General features: G+C 40.9%; 1 protein-coding gene across 3 annotated transcripts in view; it reads left to right on the forward strand.

Annotated features, from left to right (window-relative positions):
• The window catches only part of CRIM1 (cysteine rich transmembrane BMP regulator 1), a 752,848-nt gene extending 738,332 nt beyond the window's left edge, over positions 1-14,516 (forward strand). For all 3 annotated transcript variants that reach the window (XM_069235322.1, XM_069235323.1, XM_069235324.1), the window contains 2 exons: positions 3,536-3,723; positions 13,630-14,516. In XM_069235322.1, the coding sequence (XP_069091423.1) occupies positions 3,536-3,723; positions 13,630-13,806 (365 nt within the window). In that variant the 3' untranslated portion in view covers positions 13,807-14,516. The remainder of the gene's footprint in view (positions 1-3,535; positions 3,724-13,629) is intronic.
• The last annotated feature ends 1,858 nt before the right edge of the window (positions 14,517-16,374 follow it).

The following is a 16,374-nucleotide window of genomic DNA, read 5'->3' on the forward strand; positions in this document are numbered from 1 at the left end:
GAAGCTCGACGACCAATCTGTCGAAAAACAATCCCTGCGGCGTTCTGAGAGTAAGAAGGCTGAGAATCTCGACGTCGAGCAACAGGTGGCCCAGATAGAGAAAAAGAGAAGACGGCCAAAATGGCAGTTCTTCTACAAATATGCAGACTTCAACAACATTTTAAAGGAATTTAGAATTTAAAAAAATCCTTGACGCTGAAAAAGCAGAAAAAGTTAAGCGTCAAAGACATCGAGGCTCCCTTAACTTCAGAGCCACAACATGAAGAAGAAGCGGAACTCTTTTATGAAAAAGAAGAGGAATAAGTGCATGGGTTGAATCAGGGCTCAGAGGGTCCTGACTACTAAGAGGCTCAATGGTGGGACTTGGTACCAGATTCCCCTGAAGAAGGGTAGACTGCTACCCTTCCAAACCATCACCACCAGATGACATCTGCATCTACAATCAGGTGATTAAAAAAGCCAGCAGATAAATATTGGGTACAGTTAGAGGAGGAGAAACCACAATCATGTTTCTTATTCAAGACTCTCTTGCCCACACAATCCAAGAGTCAATATTTGCCCATACTTAAAAGTGTATTAGATCAGGGAAGGGAGTCCTTCAAAGAACCGGCCATATGCAGAGTGGTCACTCCAAAGGCAGAAAAGAAACATAAGTTCCCCTTAAATGATCCAGCATGCATAAAATGTTCTGTGCCGGCTGATTCAATTATGACAGCTACAGCCAGAAAAAGGGCCAACATCCTGTCAACTTCTGGTCCACCTCCAGACAAGGAGAGTGAGCGAATGGACCTCATGGGTTGAAGAGTCTAGAAAAGCATAGGAAATCAATGGCACATTGTAAATTCTAACACTCTTCTAAACTGTTATGCATACCAAAACTGGGATGAGATGGCGGAGTTAATTAAACATCTACTAGAACTTTACAGGAAAAGAGCAGCACACTTGGCGGAAGAGGGCAAAAATGTTGCCAGGACGTGCCTGAAGTGAGCACTAGATGCAGCAGGCACATCCAGCAGACAAATGATGACAACTGTTGCACTACGCCGCCTCTCCTGGCTCAGAATTTCTAGTTCAAAACAGATGTACAAGTGAACATTCTGAATGACCCATTCAATTGCGAACCGCTGTTTGGGCGTACAGTGAACAAAACCCTAAACCAGCTGAAAAAAGGATAATGAGGCTAAGTCCATGGGAGTGGTCCTGTTTAGAGGGAGTATGCGAAGGGGGACAATAACTTCAAGAAGACCTGCGGGAAAGGATAACTTCCAATCAAGCATATTCCATCATTCATACTAGGGAAGCAGTCAGGCAACCCAACCTCAGCAAAGCTGGCTATACAATCCGGGTAGGCAGTCCTTTCGGGGCCGGAAACGCAGAAGAGGACTGCAACGGGGGGGGGGGGGGACCTCAACACCGTCAAATAAGTGGCTCTCCAGCCATCACAAGACACAAAGAACATCAGTGGAAATCAAAAGGTGTCATCTTCCACACCAAACACTGGTTGGAGGAAGAATAAAAAGCTTTCTTCAGGAGTGGAGAAAGATCACATCAGGCCAATGGATTCCAGACATAGAACAATTTGGATATTGCATTGAACCTATAAGAACCCCTCCATCCAAAAGACCCAGGAGAAAGGTTCTTTCAAAGGATTAAATATCCAGACTACTCAATGAGGTAGAGTTGTTACTGGAGAAAGATTCAATATAACTTATTTCAAAGGTAGCAATCAACAAAGGAAACTACTCAACTTATTTCCTAATACGTAAGGTAGATGGATCTCTCCAGCCTGTTCTAGATCTGAGGTTTACAAACCAATTTATCAAAACACACAAATTCACAATGACAACCTTACAGGAAGTCAGACCACAGTTGCAAATTAGGGATAACATGGCAACAATAGGATTAAAACACACCTACTTGCACATCCCAGTGAACACAAACACAAAAAATATCTCAGTTTTGTGGTAGAGAAGAAACATGATCAGTTCAAAGTCCTAGTCTTTGGAAATAAAATCAGCACCTTCGATATTCACAAAGTGCCTAGCAGCTGATCTGCGAAGACAAGGCATTCACAGCTGTCCTTATCTAGACAATTGGCTAATAAGAGCAAACTCACAGGGTAAGTGCCAAGAACACATACATCACTGTTTATTTTGGGATTCTCAGTAAACGTGGAGTAACCATCCACAGAACAAGAACAAGAGAAGATCTTTCTGGGAGCAAGGATCAACTTAATCCAAGGGAAAGTATATCCCAGCGGGGGGGGGGAGAGCCAGAGAGAGAGAGCCAGAGAGAGAGAGCCAGAGAGCCAATGCCCTACTGAAGAAACTTTGATCTACCAAAAGGGGAAAGCTCTGACAGTGAGGATGGTGGGGAAGTTATTAGGAATGATTACTTCCTGCATCCCTTTAATCCCATATGCAAGACTACACAAGCCCATTGCAGGAATGGCTGCAAAATCAATGGTCACAAGCCAACAGGGATTTGGGAAGGTCTAGTAGTTGTCACACAGACGGTAAAAGACAAGATACCATGGTGGAACAGATCACATATAACACAAGCTAAAAACATTTGCACAACCAACTCCTACAGTGACAATTACAACAGACACCTCACATATGGGATGGGGTGCACACACATACAATCTCAGGGGACAAGGAGTTTAGAAGGAACAGCAGGCGGTCCAACATGTCAACTTTTTAGAACTAAAAATGTGTTCCTAGCCTTAAAAGCATTTAAAACAAGGTTTGTGAAAGGTCAATATTGATCCAAATGGACAATAGAACTACTATGATGTAATTCAACAAATGTGGGTGGGGGCACAATCCCTGCCCCTAGCAAGATAAGCACAAGAAATAAAAAAAATGGGTGATCCTAAGGAAAATGGAAATATTAGCAGTACATCTGCCAGGGAAGAACAATCTCAAGGCGTACAGATTGAGCAGACACGCTTCATGCGCTCACAAATGGGAACTCAACCAAACAGTACTTCAAGAGATCTTTCAGATAGCCATACCTCCAATTCCTGGGGAATACATTGTTGATAAACTGGTTAGGGATATTTGCTAGCACCCCCCCAACCCCCAATACCTCTAATACACAAGATGATCAGAAAATACAAAGTCAGCAAGAAGACAAAAATTCTAATTGCCCCACAATTGGCAAGACAGGCATGGTTCTCAAAGCTGATTGAATTGTCTCAAGGCAGAATTGTCACGCTACCAGGGAGACAACATCTATTGTCAATAGAAAAAGGAAGGGTGCTACATCCAGAACCAGAGTCTTTGAACCTGACAGTTCAATTTTATTTAGTTTGTTGACTTCATATTCAGTGCAGTGTGTGCATATACCCTGTTGCACACACTAGGGCACCTGTGCAAAGCCTTTAATGTCAACATATGCAAAAGGCAAGTATTCAGCCATTTTGAAAAATCTCTGCCCAAACAGGAGCACTTTTTGTCAAAGTTTGTTGTTAAGTCATTGCGCAAATAAACATTGCAGAATTACTAACATATATTTTGCTATTTTTTTCCAGGACTTGGACATCTTCAGGTGGACTACAGGGGTGCCAGTTCACCACGGTCAAGTGAAGATTCATCTCTACATTCTGTTGCCTGGGTGACAGTACCCATAATGACAGCACTTGTACTCATAATTGCACTTCTTCTCATCAATCAGAAGAAGCGTTGGATACCAGTTCCTTGCTACAGGACTCCCACAAAGGTACCAAATCAGCCCAGCACAAATTGTCATCTTTTTTCCAGAATTCTTAATTTAACCTTCAACCCTGGTAAAGAATTTGGCCTGGGCTGCAGCCTCACTTGTTCCAGTGACCCTGTATGTCACAGATCTAAAAAGTATAGGCACTCTATACACTTTTCCTAGTAGCTCAAAATTGCATTACGTTTGGGAGTAGTCTATTCAGCCCTGAAACCACATTAGCAAAACACTGTTCTAAAGTCTTTCATGCTAATATGTGTTGGTGCATTAACAGAGCAGTGCTACGATTCTCAGAGGGTCAGAGGTGGATCTCAAAACGCTTCACCAGCCTCCAGCCAAATAGATTCACCTATGTTCTAGTACTGGTTGGTCCAGTGGGTGATAACCTACCTGACAACAGCAAAATAGGTTAAACCAAGTACAGAATTCTCCAAAATCAGTGGTTGCAAAAGTGGTTAGTGGGGCTTGGCAATGTATTGTAGTACAGATTTGTAGAATACTGCCATTGCTCAACACAAGCATCTAGGCACTAAACCTCAACAATTGGAAGCAAGGGGCCCAACACCGTGGCCTTCTAGACTAGGAAATCCCAGAAAGTTAGACCAACAATTGTTTAACCTGGTTTTCAAATCTTTCAATAACCAGGAGCGGTCCTTTGTCAGCCAGAGAGGGTTAGGTAGGATGTTCCAAAGCATATCCTCTAATATCACTTTGGAGTTACTTCCAGAGGGAGAATAATAAAGGGTTTGGCGGAGCTGAGTTCCCTTGTTGAAACATAAGACTTGAAAAAAAATCCAGACCCTGGTGGGACCAGAGAGATGTTAAGCTCTGTGGATGTGCACTAAAGAATTACATTGAATCCTTTTAATAATAGGAAGCCAGTGCAGATAACACAAAAAAGGGCCACCAGAGCTATGTCGTGGAAGATTCAGAAGGAGCTGAGCAGCAGAGTTTTGTACCAGGTGGAGCATCCTGATAAGTTTAGAGAGAAAACCAAAATACAGTGAGCTGGAATAATCTAACTAGGAATTATTGAAAGCGTGTATTAAACGTTTTCTTTATTTGCTTTTTTTCTGAAGGGAAAGAGGAAGATATTTGCGCTTATAAGGAGGACAAAACATGGTGACGTAACCATTTGGGCCCGCTGTTTAAAAGAAAATGAGTATCAATTTTGACACTCACATTGCAGGCCACTTCTTCTGGGGATGGAGGAGGTCTCAGTTCCACTGGCTACAATTAGTCATTCCAGGGCTGAAGGTTCTTGCCCCAGAATCAACACTGTGACCTTATCCGAGTTCAGCTTTATTAGTTTTTTATTCATCCAGCTGGCAACAGAAACCAGACAACCTCTGAATTTCTGTAGGTAACTGGGGCTATGTTCACAAAAAGTATGGGGTATCTTGCGAACAGACCATCAGGGCCTGTTCAACTAGTTCTGAGATCACTCTTTTCCGTGATCAAATTAAACATGGGGGTACTGTTTGATTGTGTTTTTGTGATCTATTGGGGGATTCCTCCTTACGGAATAGGTGGTCTTACCTTATAGGGTCTCCCTTATCTGAGCGAATTCTCAGGTAGGCCCAGTATGTGTTATGTATGAGCCTTTCACCTTTAATTTCGGAGAGGCACTCGCCTCACACTAAACTTAGGAGGGATCCCAGGCCCTGAGGAATGCCACAGACCAGCAATGGCTAGATGAGTGGGCAAAAACATGTTGGCCAGTAGGGTTAAAGTGAAACTATGAGTCATTATAACAATAGTGTCCTAACTGTGTTTTTAATCTTACCAAGAGACACCATCTTTAAAGTTGTAAGCTACACTGGTGATCTGTTAGGTAATTTTATTTTATTTCACACAACTGGATCCCCACATTATCCAGAAAAAATATCATTTCAGCTCTCCCTCAGAGTTCGTTTAACGACAAGGTTGAGTCCGCCCAGGTGGTATTATCCTACCTGGGTGGGGCTAGGTGGTCAAATGATGAAGCATAACACTATAATGTGTGTGAGACCACCTGTTCCGTAAGGAGTAATCCCCCAATAGATCTCAGAAACACGGTCATCACAACTATACCTCATCTTTAATTTGATCACGGAAAAGAGTGATCTCATGACTAATTGAACAGCCTCTGATGGTTTGTTCACTAGATTCACCATACTTTTTGTGTATACGGCTTTTGTTTCAGGAGGTAGTATGGAGACTAGAACCCCCCTTGTCTCTCTCTGTGTAAAACAGTAATTGGGGCTACTCGCAGCCATAGACACTATCAGTTGGGTGTTGTCGACATGGGACAACACCTCAAAGCCATGACTCTGGATTAACACTGCTTAAGAAGACATTGCGTTTTGAAGAGTGGGGCTCTGGTGAGACCACTGAGGGAACCCCCTCCCTCCACCTCCAGTCTAAAGGATCTGGGCTCAACATAAACGGTGGAAGTCTAATCACTTGTTGTCTGTTAGCTACAAATTTGCCAGTCAAGTGCCAAGCCTTCAACACCAAACTGCCATAGGGGTTGGATAAGAATAGCATGGGATATGGTGTCAAAGGCTGCAGATGAATCCAGAAAGATTAGGGCGGCCATGCCACCTGCATCCAGGATTTACCTGAGTTGTTCTGAGGCTCTAAGCAATATGCATTGTGTGCTAAAGGTGACATAGACATGATGGTTTATATGAGCTTCAAACATCTCAATTGGAGCAGGAAGCAGAAAGATCAGCCTGTAGTTTGAGAAAATGTTTGGATCTACATTAGGCTTCTTCAAGATGGGAGAAACCAATGCTATTTCCACGCTCTGGGCAAGGACTCATTTAATGGAAGAATCAAGTAAATATGTTAGAATGGGAACAATTATTGGAGATGCTAATTTCAAAATAGACCCTGAGCAAGGATCAGTCGGTGAACCAGAATTGCATTTTGTTCAAAAGAACATGTAAATGCATCTCTTAGATAGAAGGAAGGCTGCTGCTTGTCAAGGTAGGAGCACATATCAAATCCATAGGAGTGAAACAGGAATCCTGGATAGTCTCAATTTTATTTTTTTAAATAGTTGGTAGCATATTGCACCTGTCCTTTGAGTATTTCAGCTTTTGACTCATCACCTGAGGGTGAGTCATCGTTCCTACAATTCAGAAGGCCTCCTTTAAGGCATGTTTAGCAGGCTCCTTTTTCTTTGTATAAAATGTGATTTTTGCTGATTTTATGGCGATATGATAGGCTCTACTAGAAGCCTTATAGGCTTTTTTTGTCAGCATCATAGAGCACTTTCTTTCCAGTCTACAGCATTATTTGATTTTAACAGTTACCAGAAATATAAGGCAGCAGAATACCTTTAAGGTCTTTTTTTAAACTTCAACTAGCAAAAAACAAAAGCTTAGTAATGCCTACTTATGTCATGGGCACCAAGTACACATTTCCTGCTAGCACATAAGTTATTACCTTTTTCTGAGAAACTTAAGTATAAGATAGAGAGAACCATCTCGCCCTTGTTCAGCAAGTGTCTGCCAGTCCTCGTCATCGTATATTTTTTTCACAGCACTGAACCAGGAGTTCCAGGCCCTGAAAGATTCATGCATTGATGGCATCATAGAATGGAGAAGTGCTTACATGAATTAAAATTTGGTTGCAGATTTACTCACCATTGAGTGGGTCTTCCGGACTGGTGGAGGGGGCCCACAAGATAAATCCTATAAGTCCACTTGATAGTTGTGAATATTTAGGTGGTGTCTGTTAGGACCGCGGATTCATGTTGTCAGAGCATGTACAGTGTACAAGCAGGAACCACCACTTCTAGGGAGGGTAAGCTAGATACATACTTAGAGGTAACTTGTGCTCACCTCATGCTAGCTTGGAACAAAGCAGGCAGGCTTACCTAAAGAGGCAATGTGTGACGTACTTGTGCAACACAAACACAGTAACACTATAAAACCACATAAAGACTCCACACAGGTTTAGAAAAATAGAGAATATCTATTTGAGTAAAACAAGACCAAAATGGCAAATATCCAATTAGTAGAAGTTGAGTTAAGAAGTTTTAAAGAAGAAACTAAAAATAGTGCTTGGAAGACAATAGCGCTCAAAAGGTTACCTAGGATCGTGCTAGACCAGGGTAAATCCAAAGTTCAGGCCGACCGCGATGGAGGGCAGTTTGGCTACAAGGCTCACGCAAGAGCCTGTTGAAAGAGGACCTTGATTGGAGCACAGTGTTGGCGTCAAGGAGAAATGCAATGGGAATGTGTCAGTTTCGATATCTGCACAGTCGGGACGATGCATCTGTGTCAAGCCTCGCAGTCGGGGTCTACATCAGCATCTGACTCTGTTGAGATGAAGGCAATAAGTCATCATCTGCTCAGAGCATTGTCGTTGTGCCTTGCAGGCTGTAGATCTGCTGACTTTGAACAGCCTCTGAATTAGCATCAAAGGTCGATGCGTCGGTACCGATCGGCCCAAAAATGATGATGCATCGGTTTTATAGTAAAATAGGTGCAGAACCCACTTCTGAGGCCCAGGATTGGAGGGGGCACCTCATCAGTAATATAAAATTTGACTTTGCCATTAAAGAGTATTTATCATTACCAATCCAATGATATGAAACCTGATGTAGCTACTGTGCTCTGATCAGGAATTTACAGCTTAAAAGGATATTAAGGAATTCCCAGTGCTGGCCTGTGAGAGGGGTAGGCCTCACAGTAGTGAAAACGACTTTGGGAGTTGTTCTCTACCAGGACTTGTAAAACTTAAAAGTACATGCCCTGCTTTTCTACTTACATAGCACTCTGCCATATAAGCTACCTAGGCCCTAACTTATGGATGACATATGTAATAAAAGTGGCATTTAAGGGTTGGCAAGAGGTTTTATATGTCAGGTCGAAGTGGCAGTAAAACTGCACACACGTTCTTTGGAGGCAAGGCAAGCCTGAGACAGGTTTGAAAGGCTACTTGTGTGGGTGGCACAATCAGTGCTGCACGCCCGCTAGTAAAATATAATTTACAGGCCTTGGGTAGGTAGTATGCCATTTTGTAAGGGAGTTAAAAGTAAATGAAATATGCCAATTGTGGGTATACTAATGTTACCATGTTTAGGGAAGAAGCATGTGCACTTTTTAGCACTGGTCTGAAGTGGTAAAGTGCACGGATTCCTAAGGCCAACAAAAACATACAGCAAGAATGTGAAGCAAACATGCAAAAAGTTTGGGGGAAGACCACCCTAAGGCTGACAGGTCCAACAGTGACCATTCTGAGTGACTCCATGCCGACAGAGTATGGAGCATTAGCTGGATGACATTGGTCCTGATGAGACCCGAAAAGTAGACACAGGTCAAAACAATGACAACCCCCCTCTCTTAGTTGCTTAGCAGTGGATTTTGTTAGGGGTGATTGTATACAGAGAGATGCTAACTCTAAGCCTAATTGTTCAGAATCATCTTACAAAATTGGGTTTTGTACAGTGTCTTTGTGTATGTTTTTGTGTGTTCAACGTTTGAGCACTATCACTGCACTGTATATGTTGCACATATAAAGCTTATTAAGGTTCTGAAAAAATAGAAAAGTGCCCTTCATGGGTTTGTTATTATTTATTAAGAGATGAGAGCTTCAATTACATTGCATACTTCGAAAACGTAGTAGGGTTATTGAGATAAATGAGTCCCATGGGACAGTTGTTGCATTCTAATATGTTTAACCTTGTCCTGGTGGGCAGATAGAGTTGTCCTTGTTTTGTGGACAGCCCAAAAGATAAGGCTAAGTATGTATAAATAAATTATCCAGCACAGTCAGTGGCAGCTGCTGCTGTCTTTGGAAGTATTAACCTGCATGCCTCTTTTTAGTTTAACACAACAAACACAGAATAAAGCTTGGTGGTTGGGTTTCATGAACACCAAGTATTTCTTTTTCATTAAAACCAATGCTTTTGATTTTGGTTTACATGAGAGATGGAACATTAAAAAAGAAATCAGTACTTAGGAAGATTTTAGAACAGAGCAGCCTGTTTCTTTCTTAGGAGAATATCAACTTGGAGAATATGGTTCAGACATTTGGTGTGCTAAGACAACTATAATATTACGGAGATCTTCAGTGTGTCTTCTTTCACAGCTTCCTGTGAGGGGCACAAACTACTGCAGCAGATTGCACCAGAGTCATTGTGGCCTTAAGGTGAAGTGCTGCCCTTGCTTAGGTTTGTTAGTAGCAATAATCCTATGACATGGCTTTCTTCCTCCATGGCATTAATTTGCTGACAAATCAACCAGCACTGGTTGGTTCAGTACAAGTAAGCGAGTTGGTAAGTATTCAAATTCTTTTGACTTTTGAAGGCTTCTGAGTTATGGATTTAATAAAACATCTTCCAGGAGCTGAACTGATCATTTTCTGGCCCTAAAATTATTTCTGGAACGTGAGTGCTGTATGCACTCAAAACACTGGAGATATTTAACATTGATAAACTGCCAATATTTTAACATTTAACATCTGTTGTTTCTAAAATCACATTGTAGTTCCTGGTTTTGTATCACAACAGTAATAACTTTGGTTAACAGTGATGTTTTGTATGAGCTCATGATGCTAGGAGGGGGTCACTTAAACTGGTTATCAGAATAATAGAATGCCCCTTAGGGCAAAATGTAGGAAATCTGCCTTTTCTGTGAGGTCACTCCTTATTTTTTTTCCCTATTTCTGGAAGCTATTTTTGCTGAACTTAGAACTCTGTGCACTTTTACCCCTGCTAACCAGGACCAAAGTGGCTCTGCTCCTCTTTTATACTTGGCTACGTTGGCTTACTGGTGAGTGACTTATTTAGCTTACCATATAGGACCCTAGTATATGGTGTAGTAAATACATCTAGGGTCTGGAAGGTAAATGCCACCTGTGAACTGCAACACTTATGGTGTCATCTACAGGGTTGGCATGTAAAACATGGCTTCAGGCCTACAATATGTAGCCTCACTGCAGCAGGCTACAGTCAACTCTGTCAAAAACAAAAATTGACAGGTGCAAACCATGATTCTAGACATGAACAAGTCGCCCCTACATATACCTTGTTGCCCATAAGGTTGGGGAATCCTGATATCTAAAAATGGAACATGTGCAAATTTAAAGTTCACATGTTCTTCCAGTGATTAGGCCCAAAAAGGTATTTTCATTGGTAGGGATTTAGATGAATCCTAGAAAATGTCAAAGTACAGATTATAAACTTAAATCTGTAACTTTTGACAGGAGCCACCAAAAAAAGACGTAAAAAAAAATGTATTAAAAGCCCAATTTAATGGTGAAATAAGATTTTTAATCAATATTTAGGGAAAAGTAACTTTTAGAAAGGTACATTTTCACTGCCTAAAGCTCCTGGCGACTAATTTGCATTCGCTCTCCAGCAGCTACTGAGCCTCTACTTGACCACTCAATAATGTGAGAAATTCCTTCCCGGACCACACAATCAGCCACTTTGATGGGTTGACCTGAATGGGCAGAGATGGCTCCTGAGCTTAGCTGGACATTCAGGGAAGACGCTGCTACCACTCCAGTTCAGTTGGCACACCAGGGTCAAATATTGCCTGAAAGACCTGTCTGAGCCACATACAAAATGTTTGCGCTCTTGAAAAGGATTAAACAGGACCAGATCACAGTTCCTGTGTATTTACTGCCTGGTTACTTAAGGAACCCTGCTTTGTCTTACCAGACTCCTGTCTCATTTGTTGCGAGTCCAGGGCTTGCTTCAAACTGGCTTCGTGTTCGATGAAGGAGAACACTAGTTATTTCCATAGAACACTTCCCTACACACCCCAAACTTTCAAAGCCCAACTTTTCTTTGGCCATCTTAAAATTGCCCTGGTACATTGCTTTTGGGCCTGTTTCCGTAAGACAAACAGAAACTACTGGAGAATTAAGTAGGCCAGGGCTGAGGATCTTTTACCCCATGAGTTATGGAGTGCCTGCGAGTCTCCCAAAACTGCTAGATAGTAACAGGCATAAACATGGCACCCCAAGCCACCATCCTGAGAATATTCTGTGGACCTGAAGAATACCAGAAATGGTCTGGACCTGCTGTTTGTGACCTGAGAGAAGACCCAAAGGACTGGACCTGCTCCCTCTTGTATATTTGAGAAAGAAGAAGACTCCGACGGTCAGTTGGCGGACCAACTGTGTGGCTGGAGGGACAGTTCAAGCTGCAAAAGGTCTTTTTCCTGAAGTGCCTATATGACCACTGGCACCTGGACTGGACTTTGTTATTGGCTTCTTCCTGAAACCCTGAGAGTCTCAAAGTGCCATCTCCTGAAAACCCTGGGGGTTTGGAATTGTACTCCTTTGGTTGTTTGGGCATCCGAAGACTGGAGGCTTTTGAGAACTGTTTCTCCAGAACTTGAGCGGAACCCTCTAGGAAAAGTACCAGACTGGCAGTTTCACTGCACTGGACTGAATTTCAGCTTCACCCCACACAGAGAGCTCCACACTTATCAAAAAGTGACAAAGCTTCATTCTATGTTAGGACTTAACATGTTTTTAGTGATAAATCTCTAGAGCTCCAGCGAAACCAACCTGCTTCTGCTATCTGGCCTTTGGATTCATGACAGCAGCTACATTTTCACTGGTGTTCCATGCTGGGAGGATTTTGCTTCTCAAGCAGTGACAAAGTACCCTTCAGTGCTGGGACTTAAAAGAAAGTTAAATGTTTTTCTTCAAAATAGTGAGAAAGTCCTTTTCTGAATTGGGACTTAGTGCTTCAAATTGTGCCTAGGTCCTGGTCTAAAGTTTCCAAACACTACCATTGGTGTTTAGTGCCTCTTGACACTATTTTTACTTACATTTTTTTAAATTCATATCTCCTGTTCCTCTCACTCTGTTTTTGTTGTTTGGTTATTTTGTTTTTAAATTGTATTCTATTTTTCAAATTTGGTTGGGGAATTGTATTGGCTGTGTTTTGACTTTATTATCTTTTTGGTATTGCATTCATGCATCACACACTACGCTAAGTTAAGCCTGTCTGCTCTCTGCCATATCTACCAGGGGTTCCGATCAGGGTAATGTAGTGATTTTTAGGGTTCAGTATGACAAGAAATGTTATTGTTCCTTTAAGAGGACAGTGGCCCCCCCAAATTCATAATCCACGTTCTTCCACAAAATGCCCCAGTTCTTGAGGTTTTTGTGCTCTTGTTTTACTCTGAGGAATCTTAATTATACTGGATTGCACACAAGGTCACCTCTTTAACACCAAGTGTCAGAGTAAAATCACAGCCAGTATTTGGAATGGGGCAAATAAATGTTAAAGGGTCATAAAATGTTTACTTGGATTGAAAGAAAATATCAGATTGCGCATCAGTGGCACAATGCAATATCTGTGCACGTTGTCGCTTCTAGAGGAGATGTTTGTGGTGGGTTCACCAAAGATGATGTACAGTTGGTTACTTTTGAAAGGTATGTGTCTGGCTGGTGTCACCTATAACTTTGCAGCATTCACGAGAAAATGTCTCCAAACATTTCCCTGCCTGGTTACAACAAATATTGTGCCATCTGTCCCCTTTAAGCTTAAAATTAGCCTGGGCTGTCTCCACCTTTTAGGCAGTTTGTCCTGGTTAATAGGTTTGCTGAAATTAGGAAATTAGCTGGTTACCCCACTACAGACTGTTGACAGAGTAGCTAGCTCCACTGCATCCAGTTCTTAAGCTCCTTAATATCTCCAATGCAGAAATTATTCAGTCACCTTTAGTTTTTGGTGATGGATGCTATATTTTGTTTTATGGGAGTTTAGGTGAGATGATAAAAGGCCCTCTTGGGATGTAAGACTATGGCGATAAATACTTGTGTGGACCTCTGGCCCCTGTTCCGTTTTCAGCATAAGCCCATGTTTTGTTCCAGAAGTTAGTTCTATAATGTCACCTATTCTAAGTATGTTTGCTATGTTAACTAGTGCTTTTCTCCTTCTTGCAGCCTTCTTGTCTCAATAACCAGTTGGTGTATGTGGACTGTAAGAAAGGCACAATGGTGCAAGTGGATAGTTCGCAGCGGATGCTCAGAATGGCTGACCCAGACTCGAGATACAGCGGATTCTACAGCATGCAGAAACAGAACAATCTACAGGCAGACAATTTCTACCAAACAGTGTGAAGTATTGAAACATCGTCCAAGAGTCTATACAAGCTAAAGAAACTAGACAAAACGAAGGAGAGAGACAGTAACATAACTAGAATTGTGCACTTAATGGATTGTAATGGATTTGTGAATTCTCATGTACAACTCTTGAGACCTTTCTGGGATGGGCGCTGTCTCCTGCAATGTGTCAGATCAGGCATTCCCACTTCACCTTGCGATAACTGGCCAAGTTTTTTCTTAGAACCAAAGTTTCACACACACAAAAACTTGTTGAGAATGTATCTGCTTGTATCCTAGCAGTGTAAAGATTTCTTTGGAACAGGAGTTGATTGGTTTAAGCAGTGCGGGAGACATGCAAGGGGTGGGAGAATGAGATTGACTCTTAGTAGGTAAGTGTGCCTGCTTGGATTAAGAAGTTCAAAAAACAAAGGAAGGACAGATATCAAAAAATTGCCAAGCACTAATCAGACCGTGGCTTTTTCTGACCACTCTGAAATCTGCATCAACTGAGACTATGGCCTAACCCACACATACATTAAAAAAAGAAAAGAAATGTCAGGTGTTACTGTGTAGATCCTCCCAGAACGGAAACTACAGCGCAAATTCACAAGTGATGAATATTCAAATTTATTTTTTCTCAATATCATTATTTGCTTTACAGTCTGGAAGTTGTGGTGTCTATTAAAACAGCAAGAAGAAATACGCAAACAGTATTTCTAGAAATAATGGGTGGGCTCACTACATTTGTGTAATGTTATACCATGTGCTGCTTATATTTTTTGTATCTTTTCCTTTTTCCTTAAAAGTGGATTGCTCAGTTTATTGTTGGCAAAAAGTAGCAAAGCCGCTGAAGCCTAAAATAGTGTCTTAATATATGAGCACTGGATCTTTTTTTCCTGAAAGGATTAACGAAAGCAGTAAACGTCAAGAAAGCCATGCAGTTCCAGAGGCTTTTTTGTTTGTATTGTGTTATTTTCTTTCACTTAGTCTTTTTGTTTCCTTCGGTGTGTTTATAGAGTTTAAAAAAAAAAAAAGAGAAGTGAAAAATTAATCTATGTTGGACAAAGCTCCTGCTAAAAGAATATAAGAAAGCGTGAGAGAGTTTAGGATTTTTGTTTGGTTGTTAATTTACTGGTTTACGCAGACTTAGAAACTGCTTCCGTGCTAGGGAGCTGCTTAAAGTGTATATTATACTCAAGCACCTTTTTTGAAGCTCAGAATAAAGGAGATTATGCTTCTTTGAACCTTAGCATTATAGGAATATTTATGTAAATATATATTATGCTAAAACGACAACAAAAAGTATTTGTATATATATAAATATATATAATTTTCTATGTTTTTTTCCTGTTGAATGTATTTTTATCTGAGAGCGATTTTACCCAGATAAACACAAACAACGCATTCCATGTCTGTGCTTAGTATGCTTACGTATTTTGGAAAGAAGAGGATGAGCATCTCATTCTATCTACCATTTACTTTTCAAAGTGTTTGTCTTTGTGTGCCTGTGCACGCATTTTTGTGTGAGCGGATATATGTGGATGCACGTGTACGTGTGTTATACCTGTATGTGTGAGACCACCTGTGCATATGCACGTGTGGGATTTTAGCAATAAGCATTGCTCTTGCTACGTTACGTGTGTGGGGGTAGAGGGAGGGAGGGAGGGAGGGAGGATAAGAATAGGCAGTTTGTTTTATTTTTCCTGTTTGATCTTGTAAAGGCTTTTAAAAGAACGCATTGGCTAGAGACACTGAAAGCAGTGCACATGCAGTGCTTATCGACATTTTGCAAAATTACTTCAACTCCTGGATTTTTTTAAACTACTGGAATAATATCCACAATAAGCTTCAAGTTTATTGTTATTTGCCTCAACAATAAACACTGACTGTGTAACGATAGCGTTAACTTTTGAAGAGGTCTTGGCACTTTTGTACTAATTACCCACTTGTGTAATGCTTTTTTTTCTTTTTACCAGTGTTCATTATGAAAGACACTGAACCCAGTTGGCTTAATGTGAAGAGGACATGTGTTTTGTTTTGTGAAAGAACTCTCAAGTATTGTTCTAAATACTTGATCAGTGCTTGCTGAACTTTAAAACTGAAAAAAAAACTAATTTATTGTTATAATGACCTAATTTATTAATCTGAAGATTAACAAAGAGAAAGAAAACCAAGGAAGGTGTTCTAGCTGTTGACGTCGGAGGAGAATCGATGTAACAGAGGGTCTCTGTTTATATGGCTGCAATCTCTCACATGAAAAAAGAAAACATGCTTTCCCTTTTTAAATCACCTTTCTTGATAAGTATTGAAATCAACATCTTTTGGTCCTTCTAGCACAAAGTTTCTGTCAAGACAAATGATCCATTCCTTGCTTAAAAGAAAAACGTGTTTAACTATAAAACAAAGAAACTGTAAAATGCTTGCTTTTGTTTTGCAATCAAGGCCATATTCTGAATAAAATACTAACAAGATGTAGGACATGGTGTACAATGTTTTTTTCATTATGACTATTATTTTAAAGATTATATGACTTTTCTATGTGCTGTATCCATTACACTCTTTTACTTTGGTTCATGTTGTGCT

The sequence above is a fragment of the Pleurodeles waltl genome, chromosome 5 (genome assembly GCF_031143425.1).
Source record: "Pleurodeles waltl isolate 20211129_DDA chromosome 5, aPleWal1.hap1.20221129, whole genome shotgun sequence".
Classification (NCBI taxonomy): Eukaryota; Metazoa; Chordata; class Amphibia; order Caudata; family Salamandridae; genus Pleurodeles; species Pleurodeles waltl.